The following is a 22,255-nucleotide window of genomic DNA, read 5'->3' on the forward strand; positions in this document are numbered from 1 at the left end:
GGCACTATTCCTAACATTAACATTTCCAATTAAAATTATTTCTTGATCGCAGACGAACTACTGGAATTAATAGCTTGGTATCGGTTGTCAGTTTTCTCGTTGTGGCTATAAAATGATAATATAATGGCAGGAACCCCAAATCCACATTATGCCTCACATCTCTTTAAATGTCCCGTGGTTTAAGGCCCATTTTCCACCAAATTTCACACAGATTATTTGAGCTTTTGCACCATATTATATGAGCTCGTAGACAAACCAGTCATACAGTGGATGTGTCCCAACAATCACTGAGCACAACAAAAACAAGTTACGTCCCAAACTATTATTTACAAAAGTTTTATATATGGCTAACAACACAACAAAACATATTTTCTGCAGTTAAATTTGTTTATCATTGATAAAGGGTCACAGGTTTCTCATTTTCAAATAAGCCATCAGCAAAAGTTAGTAAGTCATCTGCAAATGTAAATGCTATTTAAAACTAATTTTATAACAATTGAATTGGATTGAATTTGGATTAAAGAGCAGCAGACCACGATCCGCCTGGGCCGATCAATCGGACCAGGCGACACAGCAGGTGCGGTGATCGCTTAGAGGAGAGGAGAGAGCCAGGAGAGGAGCCATGCTGGCTCACCTTGGACTTAATTCTGCTCCTAAAGATCCGGTCTGTAGAAAATGGAACTTATGTTGACTGTTGTGCCCACATTGCTACTGAGACCTGCCCTATCAACATCCCAGATCAAGCACTCGGCAGGTGGTCCATGTTCCAAACTGTCAGTGCAAAGACCCCAGCAAGATGAGAGGAGGTGGACTCTGTGTTTTACATCGATGACGCTTGGTGCTTAAACGCAGTCAAGATGGACTCTGTTTCCCAAGTGTCAGACTGTTGAGTGTGAAGATGAAACTTTCATCTTTATCATCTGGTTGCTGCTGTTTACATTCACCCCAGATGAAAATTCAAAAAATGCCCTATGGTATGTTTGGAGTGTATACGTGTCTGTATGTATATAAATAACTGTATTGTTTTGTTTTATTTTATATGTTCATCATATTTTAATATAGGCACTTAATTATACGTTGTGTGTGTAGCACGAAGGAACTACAAATTTCATTTTGTTATGCAGCCTTGTGCTGTATAATGACTAATAAACAACCTTGTACCTTGAAAAATTTAGTTTTAATTACAGTGCCTTAAAGTAGTACACAGTCAGCCATCCTAGCTTTGAGCTAAATTCAGTCATTAGGATTCATCCTCTGAGGACCATAAATGTCTGCACACATTTTTGAGCAAATATTTTACAGGATAAGTGAAAACTTTGACCTGCCTGTGGCGCTAGAGGAAAATATTTCTTGGCATTCCATCCAATAGCTATCAAGACACTGCAGCCAAAATCTTCAACCTTGTGGTGTCACAAGAAGAAATATCAGGGGATCACCAAAGTCAGTAGCATTCATTCTCTGATGGCCATGGAAGTCATCCAATAGTTGTTGAGATATTTCAGTCTGACTCTGGACCAAAGTGTTTGATTGACCAACCAACAGAGTGATTGCCAAGACTCTAGCGTGGCTTACAATGACATGTTACATCGTAAAAGACCTTACAGAAAACACACAAACACTCCAAGCTCAACATAAGCACTGTCTTCATTTCATCATATACACACAACAAATTATTCGTAACAAATATTGACCCACATGGTTATAAGGCTTTCCTCATAGATACACAAACCTTTAATAACCACATTCTAATAATGACTTAATTTCAGTTTTATTATAATGAACTACGTTGTTATTACATGCTGTATCCATACTGAATTCTACTCAAGACTGTGACCTCCTTCTCCTCCAAACCTGTCATCTCAATAAGTGGTGCTGCAAAAAGATTAGATGTCTTTCTTTGCATCCATGACTGCAATACAAATATGCTTACACTTCTTACATTATTCCAAAGACACTAGCATTGCCAGAATAGAGTCCCCTTGTTTTCTTTACACCCAACACTCCAGACATTTGTTTTGGTGGCACCATCTGGTGATTTCAGCTGAACTCTCTGCGGAACAATGGCTCTGACTGAGTTAGCAAAGGAAGATTCATCAATATTAATAAAATCATGTTGTCCTGTAAAGTACAGTAAAAATAACATGGCCATATGGAGCAGCTACGTTACTGGTTCTTGTAAAGAAGTGTTGACACCTAGTTGTTGTGGCCAGTTTGTTAGAAAACCATCCACCCATTTCCAGTTAGTGCAAACACAGTAATTACATTGGCTATATATTCTTAAGTCTATGTGAAGCTTGTCCACCATGGTCAGCACAGCATTATCTGCTCGGCTTTGCAGTTTTCAATTAGCAGATTTATGCTTTGTGTTTTGTACCATTAATGCCATATACTTGATGTGTGATATTGTTATGCATTCATTCAGTCCCTGTCCCTGCTATTGAGTATTTTTTCTTTACAAAGAGTGTTTGGGTGTGTGTGTGTGTGTGTGTTTGTGTGTGTGCCAATCTGGCTGACCTCACAGCCAGAGATGTCTGTCTCCTGGCCATCACATCAAGCCTGTGGAACATATCACCTTGCTTTGAGGCTGACACGGGGCTGCTCTAATCTGTCCCTGCTGCTGTGCTTGAGGGCATCCGGTGCAGCCATACGCCCAGCAGTGAGGAGTTAAAACAAGTGAATGGCGCTGGCCTCAATGTGTCACCACTGGCACTGACAGTATCGATAATATATAAATCCACTGGATCTGATGGAGAGTTCGACTGCACTGTTGCCACCAGTTACCCACGTTAAGGATGAGCGGGATTAGACTGCCACCTCCACTTGCTCTGATTGCGCTGTGCTCAAAGTGAATCATAGTCCGGAGTCCAAAAATGGCACCCTGGTGGAGGCATGCACACACTGCTGAAGGATATTGGTTCAATCCATAGTGTATTGTGTATGCAATTGTAAGACTCCCGTAATATACCTTCAGCAGCTTTTTATGATTTATATGTTTTCTTTGTAAAAAGGTTACAAATGTACACACTTACATAACTTCAAACAAAGCCCTACATGTAATTCGATGCTTGCTTGTTATTGTTAATTATTGTGCTTTCAAACTATTCTCTCGCTCATCTGTGCCAATTGTCCACATAAGTCTGGGTGAGACTGATTGGACTTCCCGTGCCGACCCACCGCTGTGTGTACACTTAGAACAACTCCAAGCATTGTGCTAAGATCAAAGACAGATTCTGGGAAGTCACGCTGGGAATGGCCAAGGGAAAACGAGTGAAATCTTGTTTGCACGCACGCCTCGGCATGGTCTTAGGAGATGGAAGGAGAAAGTCGAAGGCAGAGGAGAGAGGAAGGGATAAACACTTAATGCCAAGTCGGAGGTAAAAATGTTGTTTATGAAGCCGTGTTTGTCTCCGTCCTCACTCAGTGGATTTCTCTACATCACGCTGTGTGTCTGACTGAGGGCTTCTCTGTGATATTTACCACAGTGCCTCTTCGCCACGCACAGCGGCGGTTGCGTCGTAGTTCAGCGCATGGCAAGGGCATCACAAATGGTTAGGGAAGACGATTTGTTCCTCCGTTTGCTCAGAGAATAGCGAATTAAATCAGAAAGGACTCCCGAGGCGCCACAATGGTTTGACATTTTAGAAAGGAATAGCTTTTTTTTCAATTGGGCGCATGCAGACGGATGAGAGATGCCAACCAGCAAGCAAGGGGCATTTGAAGAGGATGGGGAATTAATATATGAGTGGTCTGGACCTTCTTTTATGAAATATTTTCTAAACGAGAAATAATTTACATTTCCTCACCAGGGAGGAGGTGTGGCCCTGCCGCTTGTCCGATCAGCTTTTGGTGGCACATGGATGGATGACTTTTGTGTGAAGATCAAGAAAGCCAAGAGTCCGTGCAACTGTATATAATCACAGTGATCACCACATCTTATCAAGTAACTAACATCGCCTTTAAGTAGCAGGCTTGACGTGCGCTCTTGTGGAACTCAGGGAGGCACCCAGGTGCGCCCCATGTTGCATTTAGGACACACTGGTACCGGCGGTACCTGCGGGACTTAAAGCACAGTTGGGACTTCAAAGAAGCGTTGGGCTGTGGGCCAGTGATGCCGGACACATTCACGCTCATAAAGAACAGGACAGAGCCACGGCTGGGGCAGCTAGAGCGCACACTGGCCACGGAGGGGAGCGCCCGCCCCGCCTGGGTCATAGGTATCCTGGCCAGTGTGCTGATCTTCACCACCGTGGTGGACGTGCTGGGGAATCTGCTGGTGATCATCTCGGTGTTCAGGAACCGCAAACTGAGGAACTCGGGTAAGATCTTTCGTCCCTTCCAATGATATAGGCTAGAAACGTCGTTTCTCCAAATGTATGCCTATAGCCTATTGAAGTGTGTGAATTTGCATAATAATGTATGTGTCCCTGTGTTTGAAATGTATTCTGTAGTGAATTATGGGTAGAGTAAATAAAGAGCTGCTTTGTTTTGCTCTGCATTCTTTCTGTAAGCTGTTTCTGCACATTTCATGTTTTGACCCATAGACCTTTGAGTGCGCTTTCCCCAAAATAGGCTTCCACTGTCACCAATGAACCCAAAACCTATTCCAGCATAATTAAGTGCATTTTATGTAGCTTTACCATAAAAAGTAGACATGTAACTCAACTCATCCCACATACTCTGTAGTTTCAACTAAATGCCTCATTTTGAATTAGGTTGTCAGCCTTCTGTAAGCCTTGTAACTTAAAATGCAAAGGCTACCTTTTGGTTGACATCATCCAGTTTACCATAGGCTTCATATCTTGCTGAAGAGCATCTGCACAGGACACAAGGTTGCTAATAGACCGTGATGGCTGATGCAGTGATTTAATATGTACATTTTCAGTTCAGGGACAAGTATGTTGAAGACCCAGGGCTGGGCAATTATATCTTCACAACCTCGCAGTGTTAGAACTGTGCTCGCTCTCTTGCTTAACTCTTGAGCTCTTCACTGGTAAAGTTCAAAGCTGATCTTACTCACACTCACTATGTAAGAGCTGCAAGCACAGGTGAGTCTTTTGAAAAGATGAATATAGTGGTGTTGATGAACCTATTCTGATGTGAATGTGTGAAAACGCCCAGGAGGCTTCATGCAGCTACAGTGAATTATAATGCCAAATCATAAAGCATGGAAGTACTCTTTCACTGAACCCTTGCTTCAGGTAAAAAATAAAATGTACTCTTGGGGTTGTAATTCAACTCCTTTCTGATGAAAATGAAACCATTTAAAAATTTTTACTGTCTAATCATCCAGTTTTATTGGTTTACCAGCTAATTTGCCCCTCTTGTCAGTCTCTTGACTCACACTTATTGTTTACTGAAAATTGATGAAATAAATTATTTTTGAAAGTATCTTACCCTAATGGCATATTTAAAAAAACATGCTTAAAACAAATGTGAGTCTAAAACCTTGTCAAAGTGGATATCTTATGCAGTAAAGACTGCCACACTGTGCTGACTGGCTATTTTGTGCTTTATCAGGCAACAATTAGGGCAGGAAATATGCATTTATTTGCATAATTAGCCACTATTTTTCAGTAAGATGCGACCAGGAACCAAAACAACTACTTTCCTTTCATTTAAAGACATTATGAACCTCTCCTTGTATTTGTTCACATGGGAAAACATTTTTTTATTTTATGTGAGCCTATGTTTTCTTCAGTCAGATGGATACAATCATCACTGGAGCATTTGAATGCAACCCTGTCTTCAGAGTAAGACTCCCACATTCTGCACTCTAGCATGGATCTTTTTTAAACTAAGGCTTAGGTAAGGTGCAGCTTATTCATAGCTCTGAATCGCCATGAACCAAGGTTGTGTGTTTTCTGAAGCTGTTAAGAAAAGGAACTCCAAAAAGTTAAGAAGTAAGAAACATTTGTAAATTAGGAGCCATATGTCAAGTGTGATTTCATTTATGTGTAGCGGAACCTACAAACATCCTTTTAATTATTATCTTATTAAACTTTATACCCAGTGACAAACTTAAGATAGCTGCACTCACTGGTAATGTAAAGTAATCAAACATCTCACTTCATGAGTGAATAAGACTGAGACTGTGGCTTATTAAAATGAGAGTTTGTTGTTGTAACCAGAGAGCATGTTCAACATTGTTTTCTCTGCTGCCTTTCATTTTTACACCTGCACTACTTGCATAGAACTTTTTTAAAAATAAGACGTGCAGTCTTGGGAGTATGCTTATCAAACAGACTACTGTGAGTGCACACAGCCCTGTGGCCCGTCAGTGAGAATCAAAGAAATGTGGTAGTCTTTGTCCCACGTAAATAGCACACATTGGTATTCTATAAAAATCATCATATTGGATAAGATCATGTTTACCCTTTGACGAAACACATTTATCTGTCCACAGAGCCTGATTCAAGTGCATCTTGTGCTTTTAAGAGGTAGCGCTTGTGCCTTGGATGTTAGAGGAAAGGTGATCATGTAGATTTGTTACTGATTTAGGACTATGAGACCATTAAAGAGCTCAATGGTACAATTTGCATTCCAGGTCATACCTGTCACATCCACAATTTTGAGAACAATTGCCTGCACTCTGAAATCTGACATAGCTTCAGATTAACCCCCCGTCTACAATTTACCCTATAGAGACCACCCAATAGACCAGATAAGACTATATTACAAAATTGCATTTCAATTAAAATTACCTGCTTAATTTCTATTCAAGGAATTCTTGGATGTTGTGAGCTATACTTTCTCCAGAAGGAGTAACACATTGGTGTTTCATTTTTTGCCACTCACATGGCACATTTCTGCCTTAAAACTGATCTCTCTCAACCCAAACAGCCCACTCAGCAGTTCAGAAACCACGCTGAACCCACAGTTGTGAACTCGAAGGACGGCTACTGTAGATTGAAACTACCCACTCAACAGTTTAGATGGGAAAACACCTGACTTAACAGCATATAAACAGTCACAGTAGGAGCACAGGGTAGCTTACCCACGGCAGTTGTCAAAGTTTTGCATAAGTCCCTGCTGTGGCGGACTGAACAAAGTAAAACTGACCGCTGAGTGTTGGAACACAATATTTTGTCAGATGCCACGTTGCTGAGTGATGACTAACTGTGCTTTATTCTCACCTACCCACAAATGGGATATATTGTAGTAAATATTATAGATTCATTGTTATTCTGACACAGTATTTGTTATTCACACTCATCAAAACTCTGACATGTTGTTCACGTAACCAAGCTGTGTTAACATTGCTGAGGGGCCGCACATTTTTTCATTTTCTGCCCTCATACTTTCTCTGTCTTCTCAAGGACTCAGTGTTTAATTTAAATGGCTTTCTCTCTCATCATGTGCTATTGTACGTCAGCAAGCTTGTGCCGCAGACACACAATCACGCCAATGCATGCACTCATGAGCCATTAGAGCCATTTGTCCCCTGAAATTTGTCTTTTGAAAAGAAAGGTTTTGACTCAAACACAAGCGCTCTAACATACAGATGTGCCTGCTTGTAAAAAAAACATAAAGCATATTCAGGAAGATACAGTACAGTAGGTCTACTCATCTTATTGTGATATTATGCTGTATGAATGTGTGTGCGAGTATGTGAAAAGTGCTTTGTACAGTTGTGTGGGGCAGAGGTTTTTGTCCCCTGAGATTTGTCTGTGAAGGAGCTTAGGTGGTGCAAACCTTCAAAGGGAGTTATACAGGATCACATATTACAGAGACTCTCTTCACAGAGACTTTATTTACATCATATCGCCCCCCTTCCTCTCAGTCCTCTCCAGCTACTTTCCTCCAAAGCTCTCTGCCTCTACAAAAATAATGCTTAAAATATTCCTTAGTTAAGGCTGAGGCCTTAAAAAAACACTCTTTACCCAGTGCAACGTTTCACATCCAGCTGCTGTCATTCTGCCTCTCTCCATGGTGCTGAAACACTCAAACCTAAGGCCTCTCTCAGTGTGCATTCTTGCCTGTACTTCATCACTGTCATCAGTCACACAGCCCGACTGTCATCAGTCACAGCCCAAGTACTGTTCCAATACAAAGTCCGCATCTAGTACAGTCCAAATGAGCGCAAGCGAATTTGCTCTGCCCATTTCATCAAGGATGCTTTAGCTGACTTGTGTTACTTGGGATAGACAGAACCTGTGCCAGACTCAGACCTGTTGTAAGTTTCATCCTACAACTATCATTGTGTCACTAAATTAAGTTTGGACAGGTCATCAGTCAGTCACAGGGCTGACACTTAGGGATGACAACCACTGGCATTCACACCTACAGGCAATTTAGAATCGCCAATTAACCTAACCTTCACGTCTTTGGTCTGTGGGAGGAAATCAGGTACCCACAGAAAACCCACGCAGACATGGGGACAACATGCAAACTCCACACAGAACCTTTTCACTGTGAGGCAACAACAACTGCAAACAACTGCACCACCATGTCGCCCTGAAAGTTTGTGCAACAGGGCTGCCTCTGTGTACTTTTGGGTCTTAGTATCATATTTCACAAAGAAATTATAAATATATATACACATGAAAATGAATAGAGGCAGTGTGGTAGTTAAACATAAGAGTGAAGATAACTGCATCTCACAGTCAATCTGGTTGAAATCTCCAAAACAGCTTTTGTTTTTTCCCCCAGAAAGCCTGTTAGAGAAGCTTTGACTTGAGGTATTTTGTCACAGAACTGTCACACACACACAGTTGTGTTGAAGTGTAGCCTAATCACTAAAGCCCAGCTGAGATGGAATGTCAGCAAGGACACTGCTGCTCCGACTGCATATTGAGCATACTACGCTCTCCTGTTCTGGGGAGTTTGGACTCCCAAGTTGAACTTAGCAAGTTGGAACCCCCAAGGACGCGAGCTGGAACTTTGCGTACTCTGTATTGAGAAAGGCCTCCAGTCTCTCTGTCTGCTCTCTCCGTGGTGCTGAAACATTCAAACCTACTCTCTCCCCAGACATTTCTGTTCCTCCCTGTGGTCCTCTGTGACATCTACTGCTACAACTAATATTACCGTGGCTCTGTCTGAGCTGTATTTAGTTAGCTGTTTTCACATTGATAAAACATGAAAAAGTAATTGAAATATTCATACAGCAGAAACAGAGAGAGAGAGAGAGAGAGAGAGAGAGCACATACACATGTGTATGTCTGATCTGGTATTATTATACTTATGAGGAGCAACTCTTGAAAGCTCAGGCAGTCCCGATGATAATTTGGTTTTTGACAGCTGGTCCTGGCAGCTGAAAAGGCTGATATTTCCTGATTAAGATTAGGGATCTGGTTACAAATGGGTTTAGATTTACTGTAGGTGTGCAGTGGCTATGTTTGATGTATTATAAGTGTGAGCCCTCAGTGAATGAACTCAAGTCAGTACATGTCCTGAAAAGGTTGCAAATGTGTGTGCGCGTGAGACAGAGAGAGAGAACCTGTGTTGAGTTGCTAATGGATGCTAATGCTAACTTTAGCTTTTTAGTTTATGGACAGTTGCTAAGTCTACGTTTCACATCTTTACATTTTAGGCATTCCACTGACACATTAATCCAGAGTGTCTCCCACTGAATAACTTTGGAGGATTTCTGTGTCTTGCTCAGAGACGTTTTGACAGGACATACAGCCGTTGGCAGATTATTGCTGGGATTCTCTCTGTGATTCTCCATGGCCTGTCTATAATAATAATTGTTAAGAGATGTACATTAACTGCTGATTTAAGCAGTGGGATATTAATGGCTGTGATGTGCTGGGATTTTTACGAGAATTAAGACAGACAGCTCTCCTCTTTTTACGAGGTGAGAAAAAGTGTGTTACACATTCACAAGTGATTTGTTTGATAAATGTCAGCTACAGCTAAGCCTAGCTGAGACATTTTAACCCATTATATAATTGTACATGAAAATACCATGTAAATTACAGTCATCTTGCTTTGCTTGCTTTGTTAACTTCACATTGGAAATATATTTCACAGTGACACAAGTGGTTATAAGTGATACTTCTTTCACTTAATTTGTAATGCATCATGTGGCCATGTGATGAGATTTATTCCTCCAAAATAAATTGAGAAACAACAACAAGAGTTAAGCATGCAGAAGTGGGAATCATAGGGCGTCTACATGAGTGAGTAATGCTGTTGTTAAAAGTGACTTCTCTTGCAATTCATTTTTTATTTCCTCCTCCTTGAGGAATTATCCATTTGCTGTTTTCAAGATCATCTTCAGATTTACGTCTTGGTGAGTCGTAGGCTGCTACATACAAGAATGATACAAGAAGCAAACCAGAAAACCATTAAAACTGATAAAACACAGTGTGAGTCACAGGGTATACAGGATGTTCCTTTTACATTTGTGTTGGAGAACCTTGATATCGTTGCTCTTTTTGATGTGAAGCACTTGTAGCACTAGTTTCAATGTTTAAAAGGTGCTGATTTACATACTTGCTACACTAATTTAACTGTAGTTATCGCTGCATCTCTTAAATCTCAAGCGTGTTGGCCTACAGACTGCACACAAAAAGATTCTAGCTAGGTGAAAATCCCCAATCCTTGATCCAGCATCTCTTCTCAACTCTTTAGAAAGGATTTTAATATTCTGCTCATTACTTTTAAAACATAGTTATGCCCTTCATTTCCACTATGACCCAGTAGGTATCCTCAGATCCTTGGCTCCTTCTGGTTAATACTATAATTTATGCACCCGACCAAGGTTTTTTGCCATGGGGGCACTCGGGTGTTTGATTTTAATTCATTAAAATCAAAACAGGAGATCAGCCAGCTGAACAGGTTGTCAGATCGATCAAATTTTCTTTCATCCTGAGGAACTTTCTCAGCTTTCTGATGCACAGTTTTTAAAGAAAAAAGGTTCTCCAAACCAGACAGCTGAAGATATCCACTCACTGACCCTATTGGAACCTTTTTATGTGCGTAATAGATGAGATGGAGAAAAAGGATGCAGTGAAAGGGAGAGATCACAGAGAACGTGAAATGGAAATAGAGGAGTGTTAAGCTGTAGCTGAAAAAGAAAAGGGGAAGAGATTAGACACAGGGGTTCTGTTGCTAGTTTGACGTGAATTAATCCATTTACTTGATACTGAATCATTTGGAATCACGCATTAAAATTGCATTTGACATCCCATTATACATCCCATTGTGAAAAATATTAGCCATTCGGTCTAGTTTCATCATGTCGTTTCATGTAGAATCCATAGGGGAGCTGAGTTGCCGGGGATCTATAATGCATGGGAGGAGAGTGACTGTGGAGCTTTGGGGGATTTTCTGTATGTGTTGAGGCTTTGCAATATAATTCTTTCATCATCTGTTTTTTTTTGTCTTACTCAGTGAGTATTTAGGCAGAAGTGAAGGTTGGACATAACTGCTGGGGATGTTTTCAGCAGCTTTAAGTGCTCTGGGAGTCCACTTCTGCCTGAGCCGTACCCAGGCACTGTCCTGTATTTTTTGGGTGAAGCATGACTTCTGTAATTCCCTTGAACACAGACAGCTGGATAAAGGAAACAGGAGGAGTCCAGACCGGCTAGATGGAGAGGACCAAGGCTGGAGAGAGAGAGGGGGAGAGAGAGAGAGAAGTTCAAAATAAAATAGCTCAAAAACTGAAAAATGACAAGGACATAAGCTGTAAAATAGAGAAAGACAGCCCAACATTTAGATAAGAGAGGAAAAGAACGGAAATCCCTCGCTATAAAAAGTAGAAGAGTGATGCTTTTTTATAAAAGGAAGAGACACAGCTGAGACAATGTAAGAACTACTGTCATGTGTCATCAAAATCACCCAGTTCTTATCAGTACTTGGGCTGAGATTGGGGATGACTCAATTGCACAAGTTTGCACATATGTGCACATTCACAGCAGCTGACAGAACAATTTTCTTTAATCTTAATAACCATGAATATGATAGATTGACCCATTTAATCTGCAAAGCAAGTGATCTGTAATTTCACTCCTTTATTCCTTATCAAATCCCATAATGCCTGCTGTATCTCTCCATATCCATAATACATGCATTGTGATAATTTGAAGTGCATTATGTAACAGTTTCTCAAAACCCTCAAGGCGGCAGTGGGTGAAGAGGTGGAAGAAGCAAGGGATTTGCTGCGAGAGAAGGAGGAGAAAGAGAATGAAAGGAGGAGGGAGGTGAAATAGAGAAGACGTGAGAAATTAAGGGCAATCTAGGATGACAATGAGAATAGGATAAGAGAGTGGGGGTGTCGCAGGGATGCGCAGAACAGAATTCATGCAACGACTCCGTAAACAAGACAGAATGTTTGTTTCAGGCAGACGTAGCGAGAGACAGTGAAGCAGGATGGAAGCACTTCCTAATTTTCTCCTCGATGCAACTCTAAAGAGATGTTTAGATTAAGACTCTAAATGTACATAAAGCTTTAGACCAAATGTGAAAAGTATGATAGTAATTTTAAATGCATCTGGGAAGTTAGATTTAATTTAAACAGGAATTTGTGTTCAGATTGCATGCTTTTCATCAAAGAAAATTGAAAGAAAGATGAGAAGTCTTCAGTTTTTATTCAACTAGTTTCCTATTTGGTAAACCCTGAAGTCATGTTAAATAAAGTACATCAGTTTAGATGCACATCATTATGATGACTGGCATACAATCAGTCACTTCCAAAAAGAAATCACAAATTGAAGAAGTATGTGTAAAGGGAACATCTGTTTCCGAATGATTTTAAATAAACCTGAATTGAATACTTAATCAAATCTTATTGATTTTGACTCATGCATAGTCTAGCCTTTCAAACTCAAACTAGTTGAAGATGCTCAAGGCTCCAAGAGTCAAAATGGATTTTTTTCATACACAAATTCCCATTCCTCCCTTCTCCTTTTGAGAGTTTTTAACTTTTTCGTTATATTTTTGCAGGTGAATGGGTTCAGAAGCCTGAGAGGCATCCATTAAAATAAGATAAACTATTATGAAATTGATTTGGAAAGCCGCATCAGACTGTTCTCCGGACATATTCATTTCACTAAAAATCTCATAAAGGCGAGTATTTGTGACTAAATACAGACAATAACAATCAAACAAAGTCACTTTTCTCTCCTGGGGGGCTACATGTCCTTTGGTTTCTGTTAATCTGTTTCACAACTCTCAATCTGAGCATGTTTGCAGCCCTGGTATAACTTGGCAGCAGAAAGACTCCAGTGCTGTGTATCCAAAATGCCAAGTTTGCTGATCAAACACAGAATGCCCAAAGAAACGAAAGCCCTTCAAAGGCTACAGTTGGTCAACTGGACGTAATGCTGTGAGTTATGCCATGAAAAGACAAGCCAAACATTTTACATAATGAAAGACAATGGACCTAAAATACTTTTTTTGGGTGGTTTCATGATCAATAATGTCAATAGTCATTTCTCCCTTTGTGCAGTGCAGCTTTAATCTAGACTTTTATTTTCCCAATGTTCACTGTTATAATGATGAGCTAAGACAGCTTTCTGATTTAATCATCTGGTTTGCTTTACAGTTCAGTGTGCACTTCAAAGGTCAATCTCCTAGGACTAACCAGACTTAATGTCGTCGTGCTGTACTCAGTAGAACAGCCAGTAAGCCCCAGCATCGCAGGATCATGTGGGTCCAACATGTACATTTACAAAATCACATATGAAGTGTAACATATTACTAAGAATCTACTGTGCAGAAGGTTAACCTATTTTACCCATCATATGTTTGTGGTAAAATATGACATGCCTCAAATTTAAATGAATTGGTACTTTGCACCAGCTTCTGTCTTAGATTTTCTAACTAGACGCTGAACTATGGCAAAAACCCTCTGAGGCAGACTGAGGTGTATCAGCTGTTAAAACCTCACAGCCTGGTAAGCTTGGCAGCATGTGCCGCCAGACTGAGCAGAACGGCATTTTTAATGTGAAGGAATACAGGGGGAAAACGGGCGAGGGCCGGTGTTGTGCATCCTAAATGTGTGTGTGTGTGGGGAGGGGTGCATACGGAGGGTTTAGCTTGCCTGAGGCAAAGCGTCCACAAAGTGCATTTTCAATGCGAATTGTCCTGACCTGAGTTCATTTCCACGCTCAAACAAAAGCTTACCAACAGATGACAACTCCATTGAACACACGCAAACACTCTCTCATATGACATCCACTGTAACAACATATTCAGTAAGATTTCCTCTGGTTTGAGAGGCAGCTTGAGCTGGATTAACCGCCTTGCAAAAGTTAGACAGTTGGCATTAATATCTCTATTTTCCTTGTAGCCTCTGAAAATCAGACCATTAACTTGCTTCACTGATTAAGCCAACTGGCAGAGATTTTCTAGTCCCATACAGCTCCCTAAAGGAAACTAACAGCCAGCTAAACTTACTGAAACTACCGGAAGTCACATTTCTGTGAATAAACAACCTCACAATATTCTCATAATGCTCACTAGGGGATGATTTCATTATCTTTTGAATAATGTCAATATTACTTTCCCATATTAAATGTGCTTTCAGACAGCAGTGGATATCGCAAAAAGTTCTACCCATGCAGCCTGCTGATCAAGTAAGAGAAAGTTGAATTCACGTTATGAGACAGACTTCTTCCTCCGAGAAAGGAATTTGCCTTTACAGCTTAAAAAAACCTTACAGACATAGTTAATTGCTATGTTAATAAAAACATTTTAAGTACATGATTAAACTCATAAGTATTTGTTTGTCAGTGTTAGTACTTTGTAACACGTCTATATGCGTAGCTAACTTCTCTCATCAGTCCAATGGGAAGTGCAAGTTTGTCAATTAAAATTTTAATTAGCTGTAAGTTAAAGCACTTGTTGTTTAATCAGATTGAATATTTCACCCTACCCTGCCTCATCTTAGGATGTCTGGTGATTCTTCCTACAAACATCCACCTCCCAACACCGTAAGTGAGCTGCAGCTCACAAGTCTGCTATTCTGTTTGAAAACACATCAATTGCGGCAACAAGAAGTCAGCTGTTGCCAGACACACACACATACTATATGGCACTTCTGCATGTTGTGGAGATGGGGAAGTGTAATCACACCTGATAGAAAAACAATGTGTATTTACAAATCTGGCCCGTGTTGACAGGCCTGAGCATTATTTTTGTGCTGTGTTGATTCTTGTGCACTGACACCTGAGGTCAGGCTAGACAACCAGTGCCAGAGTAGCATCACTAATGTGACATCCATCAAAGATACAAATTGAAAGTCACTGACAATGGACTGGAATAAATGACTTAAACCATTCATGGTGCTTTTGATGCCTGACGAGGTTGGAATAGCAAGGAAAAATTTGGATATGATCAGCAGATTAATTCATCAGTGATCGTACTTTCAATTTTACTTGGTGGAAAATATTACACCTTTCAAGCCTTGGGCGCATTAATTAGAACCGTAATATTAACATTGAGATTCGGAGCAATGTTTTTAAAGAAAAAACATAAACCTTTAATCTTTTCCACCTTGTTTCTACGTATTAGTCTAGCTGGTGACATGTTTATAATGTCCACAGTCACAGGCAGCCTGAGGCATATCTGAACTGCAATTGCTTATGGTGCCAGAGCAACCATGGGTCCACACAGAGCATGAAAAAAGTGAAAAGGAAATGTTTTTCAACTATTTTGCCAGCCACATTCTTCAAAAAAATATGTTCAGTTTCAATATTATTCTGCTTTCTGATATATTCTTAGACTTAAACAATAATCTGTTGGTGTTTTGTTGGAACTATAGCAAATAAAAAAGTCTATTTTTATTGTAATTTAAAGCAGCAATAATCAATATTCTTTTTATTGAGTGCGGATAACATGACTATTTGTGTGTGAAATGGGTTGCTGGTAGTGACAAACCCACAGAGAATTATCACGTGATTCAGCCGCTTTTACCTCCACTAAGATTTTATGGATTTTTTTAAGGTCATTGTACAACTGTCTTTTATACTGGTCTGTCAGTTTGAGAAGACCAAATTACTAATGATTGTACAAAGCATTATTCCTGAGAAATACTGTGCGTGTTCAGGTGTGCAGTTCAGTTGCTAGTTTATTTTAATTATCCAGTGACACACTCTATTCTGACATCAATGAATGGCAGCAGAAGAACAACAAGCTGGATTCTGTCTGTTCCCCTCTAACTGGAGAACACTTCACATTTGATGTAGTCTGAGTTAAAGAGGTTGGCTGAACCAGAGTCCTTTGCCACTGAAATGCAACACAGAGAGGCAGAGGAAGGATGGTGCTGCAGCCCACGGTTGGATAGCAGCTAGCATACGTCGGGAGTAGCCTGCTAAGCAGGCAGCAACGTCATCACCTTAAGCCAAGTTGATGAGGACTGAACTGCTGGAAACAACAGGCAGAGCTGACTGGCAGTATTTGCGCTGCAGTTTCCCACTGTTACCAACCAAAGTCACAGTAAATCACCAAGCTGCTGTGAGTTTCACCATGGCCTGTTATTTTTCATTGGACTACAGTATGTTGCTGACACCAGCACAGAGAGGAAAGTGCCAACATGTGTGACGACAGGAGGTTTAAAACTTTCCTCAATGATCAGCTGAAAGAATAATCCAGTGCCAAGTGTAAAAAAAGGCAAGCAGAACCCTTTGCGTTAGGGAGCCAGTGCCAGAGGTACAAGCAGCACAGAGATGTTAGCGAGAGCTATAGATAAACTTAAGCTTTCTTGTCTGACTTGTGCATGTCAGTGTACATGACTGGTGTGTTGGATGGTGTGTGTTTCCAACACTTTTCTTTAGGGATTGCTTTGATGGTTACCACACTTTTACTTCACTGCAGCGTCTTATCTGCTGGATTTCACAAATGTTTTCTCAATATCCTGAGAACTATGTCGCTCACTCTCTTAAGTAGTGTTCACATTCAGTTCAACGATATGCGCTTGCGAGCTGTTCCCATCACAGATCAGGGGCCACATCTGACACCAATTTTGAATGTCAATATGTAATTTTATTAATCTTAGAGGGTCTATTCATTTCTTTTCATGGGATAAGCACAATGCCGATCTATCTTATTTGCCAAGATTTGGAGATATCTGCCTCTGTAATTTCCTCCACCACAGTAGTGAAATTTTGTTGTCATCATGATATTGATGACTTTCATAAATTGTTATATTTTTTAAAAATCAACAGCAACATCTCACACACAAAACAGTGTCCAAGTTATTCTGGATAACCCACAGAACACAATTCCTACAGTTTTCATGGAGACTATTTCATTAGTAAAACCCAGTGCAACGGTTCACAGCAAGGTGAGGAGTAAGTGAGGGTAAACTGACTTTTTAACAAACTACATAATACATTTTTTGTGTGTGTTTCAAACACACATTCTGGAAGCTAAGATGTTACAGTTACTAAGATGTTGCATTCACTGCATGCCACCTCCTGCAGTGAACTCCCCAGAAAGACCCCATGCTTCTCCCTCTGATTTCTGATTTCTAAAATTCTTTTGCTTTGGGTTCTGGTCCATTCTGCCATTTATTGTCGCTGGTTTGTCTCCAGTTTTCTTACATAAGATACTGATGCTCTCTTATCAAGCCAATTCCACCCAATTTGTGCTGTCTTTGACAAATCGTGAGATATCATTTGGCAGCACCCTTTTTTGAGAGATTCTCACATGGGCTCTGGCTCACAGCATATTCACAATGCCTGACAAAAGACATCACATGCCCTATGTTGCACACCCAGGGACACTGAAGCGTTATTCCGTCTGTATTTCAGAGATCATTTTATGTAATTTGTGTCAATCATTTTACTGAGCAAAGATTGTATACTGCGTATTAAATTGCAAATAATGCATTACCTGAGAAAAAGTGTATATGCTCTCGTTTTATTTGTGAGAAGTTTTGTAACCTCTCTGACTTTGATTCCACAAATTACAAAAACCATGAAGCTTTTAAGTGCATTATGTGATGTCATGGTTGTAGCCTAATTGACGTTGCTATTTAGCAACCTTTTTTTCTTTTTTTTAAAAGTTCTATGTATCGCCCTAGTTATACTTTGCTCATCTGTCTATACTGCCACTGTTGTGTGGTTTCAGATGTACATGCGTACTGTATGGTGCATATATTAAGCCCTTAGCCTGTCAATTCTGTATAGTGCTGTCTAGAAATGTTTGAGCAAGTTAGATGGACCCCCACCATATCAAAGAAGACCGTACTGATTTTACATTACTATAAAAATAGTTTGCTTTAATACAATTTATAAAGTGACAATTTTGCCAAAGGACAGAATTGGGTGGACACTCAAAATAAATTTGAGGGCTGTCTCTGCATACATTTGTAAAAAATTTGTTCCTTTACTATTACAAATAAACAAGGCTGAGTTAAATGGTTTATGTGCTCGAAACCCGTTCAGCATCATGGTGCGTAGACATAACACAGAAAAAACATTTTGTAAGAAAATTCCTGAGGGTTTGGGGTTTCAGTGTGTGGAATAAAACCACCAGCTGTAAATCCCTCAGTCACCCCCTTTACCTGACAAGCTTTTTATCACATCACAACACTGTATTATAATTCCACCAATGTTGTCCATATGCTGACTCTCTCTTGCAGGCATGTACTGGCCAAACCTAGACAAGCCCCAAAGCACGTGCCTGAACACAAAACAGCCATATGTACTGGAAGCACTAATTATGCAATGGCCAAACACTGTGTCCTCTCATTGTGCTTTGAAACTAAGTAGCTTTCAGACCAGGGAGAAATTTCTGCTAAGTGCAGCAACCAAAAGAGATTTGTTGATTTGATAAAGGCAATACAGTGCAGACCTCAAAACTGAATTTTTTTTTACCTTTTCTCTGATGTAACTCCAACAGCATGTATATGGTAATGGAGTCATGGTATCCGGTAAATGCGTCACCTTGTTCACACCATGTGCTACCTGTGTATTTTACTTTTCTGATGTTGTCTGTATTGCTCTTAAGTTGATTGCTAATCACTCTGATACTGATGATTGATAACTGCATAAAAATTGAGACCAGAAACTCAACAAATAAACAATGTTTTGTCAGTTATAGGATAACAAACAACATATCTGTTGTGCACTCTTTTCTGTTAAAGCTAAATTATTATTCACACTATTGCTGACACCTTAATGCAGATGTAAAGTATAGCATTGCTTCATAACTTAATAGCATTGCCCACACCCAGGGAAATATATAGTTCTGTCCAGAACATTAAAACTACTTGGATATGTGTCATATGTGACACCATAATAACTGCTCAAGATTAGTCATTTTAAAAATAAGCTCTTTGGTCATCTGCCATTCTCATTTGTCATGGAGTCCTTGCATGGGAAATATCAATTTTGTGCAGGTATAGTTGAAGAAATATCCCAGAGGACTGTGGTTCAAAACAAATGACTGTCTATGCCAAAAAGAAAAAGTCTCTATTTCCATCCCACACATAACAGATAACATTTTGAATAAGTGAATATATGTACAGTATTTTGAGGCATAATTTGCAGATTTTTTTTCCCAGTTGTATATCAAGATGTGTCTAAAACTTTACAAACATTTAAGTGTTTTGTTATACAAAAAAAATGCACTCACATGAGATTAATTTGCACTAAAGAGTATACTTTCCACAGTGTTACACCAACTATGTAGTTGAACAAAGTTAATATTATTAAACTTGATAAATTGATTTACTCAGCTGTTACGGTTGGTTTGCATGTTTGCCTGAATTCAAGGTTCTACTACATGGCTCTTCCTTAATTGGTTTTAAGTTAATTGACGTAGAGCGCACAGCATGAGGACTGTGTTTGTTTTGCGGTCAGTATGCTGTGTTAGTCAGAAACCCTTGCAAGTATGATGATCAAGTGATGTGACAGTCAATGGCTTTTTCCAGGAATAGATAGAATTGCATTTAAAGGTAAAAGCAGCAACTCCCCAAACCAACTGCAACAATAGAAGAAAAACACTTCCATTATTCTTATAATGTGTGTTAAGATTCTGTTTTTTTTTCAGTGTTTATGTAAGTTATTTAGAATTATTTATATTCCTTGGGAGGAAATTTTTTATTACTGATTTCATCATGTTGCAAAAGATATCTTGGAGCTAGTTGCTTAACACTGTGGTGAGTTACTTAAGGTTAATGTAATTTATAAATGAAGTGTCATATTGGGTGTTGCACATTGTTTACACTGTAAACAATCTGTGACAGTGCCCTCTAAAGAGAGGCAGCGGAGGCATAGAGAGAGACCTGAGGGAGGCAGCTAAAGGAAGAGCTTCTTTGCAAAGCTGTTTTCAAAGCAGTTTTCAAAGCAGCCGACCAACCACTGAATCATATTTACTGAAATATTCAGCAACCAGATCCTACACGCTTTCCTCCAATGAATTATTATTTTTTTGACTGTGTAGTTCTTGTTAAAGAGTAACTTAACACCAGCTGAAAAATACTTGCTGACCTCCAATGGTTGAAGTGCCGTAATGTAGCTGTGATAGAGGTGATAGAGCATGCATGGTGTTAGAGGTGCAACAGATTGGAAACTTTCAACCAGAAGAGGTCAGTGAAACTGCTTTTCAGCTTGATGTGAAGTCAACCCGTTCTCACTCCCTGACTCGTCACATATGGACGCATGGTCAAGACCCATGGGCATCAGTTTGTAACGCACTGGGGATCCCTATAGCGTCACAGTTCAGCTCAGTGGGGGAAGCCCTGTAGCATCAGTTTTTGACAGTAAAGGTAGGTACGTATATGATATTTTACAGAAAAGACTGAGTAAGGAGGTGGTTGAGGTGGTTAGGTGTGGGTGGATGGAGCATCCACCAGAACCTGGACTTTGAACCAGGTGGGTGTTCGTGTCCCGTGTGCAAGAAAAGGTGAATATTAAATATTTTTGTTTAACTTAGGCAAGTTACGTAAATTGACCTAAGTGACGTAACAAACCATGATCTTTTCTAACCATAACCAAGTACTCAGGCTCAACTTTTGCTGGACTGCAATATGACAGTATCCTGCAAAGTGCTGCGGTGGAATACGTTAACGTGCGTGAATTTAAGGTATTTCTACCATTTACCTGCCAATCTTTGTGACAAAAGATAAAATCAATGCAGTCATGATAACTTTCCAGAGTTGTTAAATCCTGTCTCAGAATATTATGCAGACAACCTCTGTGCAGTGTTTTGGCATGAACTTAAACTGGACTTCCTGGATCATTTGATTCTTTTACCAGTACCTGAAACAACACACCCTCCACCAAAGCAGCCCCTTGCATTCTTTTAGGCAAAGAAGGAGGTAAAGCTGGGTATGTGACTTTGACACAGGTTAACATGCTTTGCATCATGTCCTCCAACCTACAAGTTGCCTAAAAGTAACAAAAACGTAACCATAGAGGCGGAAAAATAAAATGTTATATTGGTCCAAGTATAAGATTTCCTTGACTATAAGACAAATTCCTAAGGGAGGGTGTTGGATAAAAAACTTTTTGAAGGTAAGATACTTTGAATAAAACAACAAAGGCAGATTTAATAAATACTACAAATCCCTGAACATTAATTACATAGTAAATGTCGGGGAGTTACACTCTAAAACTGGCTGTATTATTAAAAATAAATCAAATGGTTTAGGGTGCTTTAAATTCAGTACAAATGTTGAGCCTATTGGTCTTTGTAATTCAAGTTTACCATCTCAAAGAGAATCTGCAGCGCTAATATATTTTTTAAATTGATCTACAGCCCATCCAAATCAGCATTTCCCTTTTGGAATTTGAGCTGGTTGGACTCAAGCACTAACTTTCAGGTGAATTAAGATGTTCAAATTGAAAGAACTTGTCACATCTCTTACTGGATAAATTGCTGCACAATTCTAATTAAAATGTTACCTCTGGGATGTTTCTACCAATGAACTCAACTAGGATGACTTTTCCCCTCTTCCCTTCAGACAAAATTTACTGTAAGGTCAGATAAATGGTGTCTCAAGCCAAATTTATTTAGAGATTCTGAATATTACTTTTTTAATTCGACCTCTCAGACTTTTATATTTGATTATGTCAGAAATATTAGGAACCTTCAATGCCAGCTCAAATCAACATGCTGTGTGTTTGCTGTCAACTAACGCTGCCAACTTCCAACGTTTCCAACATTATATTTTTTTTGTCAGAAAATAAAAATCCTAACTTGAATCAGGTTTGGATATACTGAATGTTATATTTCTCCTCATTCTTGTAGAAACTGTAAGCGTATGAGAGAGGAAAGTTTAACATACTGTACAGAAAGGCTGCCTACATGTTCTGAACAGACTCAAACTTTGCGGGTATTTCTCTCCTTCTGTAAACTC

The 22,255-nt window shown here is 39.7% G+C and overlaps 1 protein-coding gene across 1 annotated transcript in view; it reads left to right on the forward strand.

Moving 5' to 3' along the window:
* Positions 1–3,238: 3,238 nt before the first annotated feature.
* The window catches only part of mtnr1bb (melatonin receptor 1Bb), a 31,745-nt gene continuing 12,728 nt past the window's right edge, over positions 3,239–22,255 (forward strand). Inside the window, exon 1 of the mRNA XM_038709610.1 lies at positions 3,239–4,316. Within this exon, the coding sequence (XP_038565538.1) occupies positions 4,109–4,316 (208 nt within the window). The 5' untranslated portion in view covers positions 3,239–4,108. The remainder of the gene's footprint in view (positions 4,317–22,255) is intronic.

Source organism: Micropterus salmoides, unplaced genomic scaffold (genome assembly GCF_014851395.1).
Source record: "Micropterus salmoides isolate LMB-PRFRI ecotype aquatic unplaced genomic scaffold, ASM1485139v1 Ms_hic_scaffold_9, whole genome shotgun sequence".
In the NCBI taxonomy this organism is placed as follows: domain Eukaryota; kingdom Metazoa; phylum Chordata; class Actinopteri; order Centrarchiformes; family Centrarchidae; genus Micropterus; species Micropterus salmoides.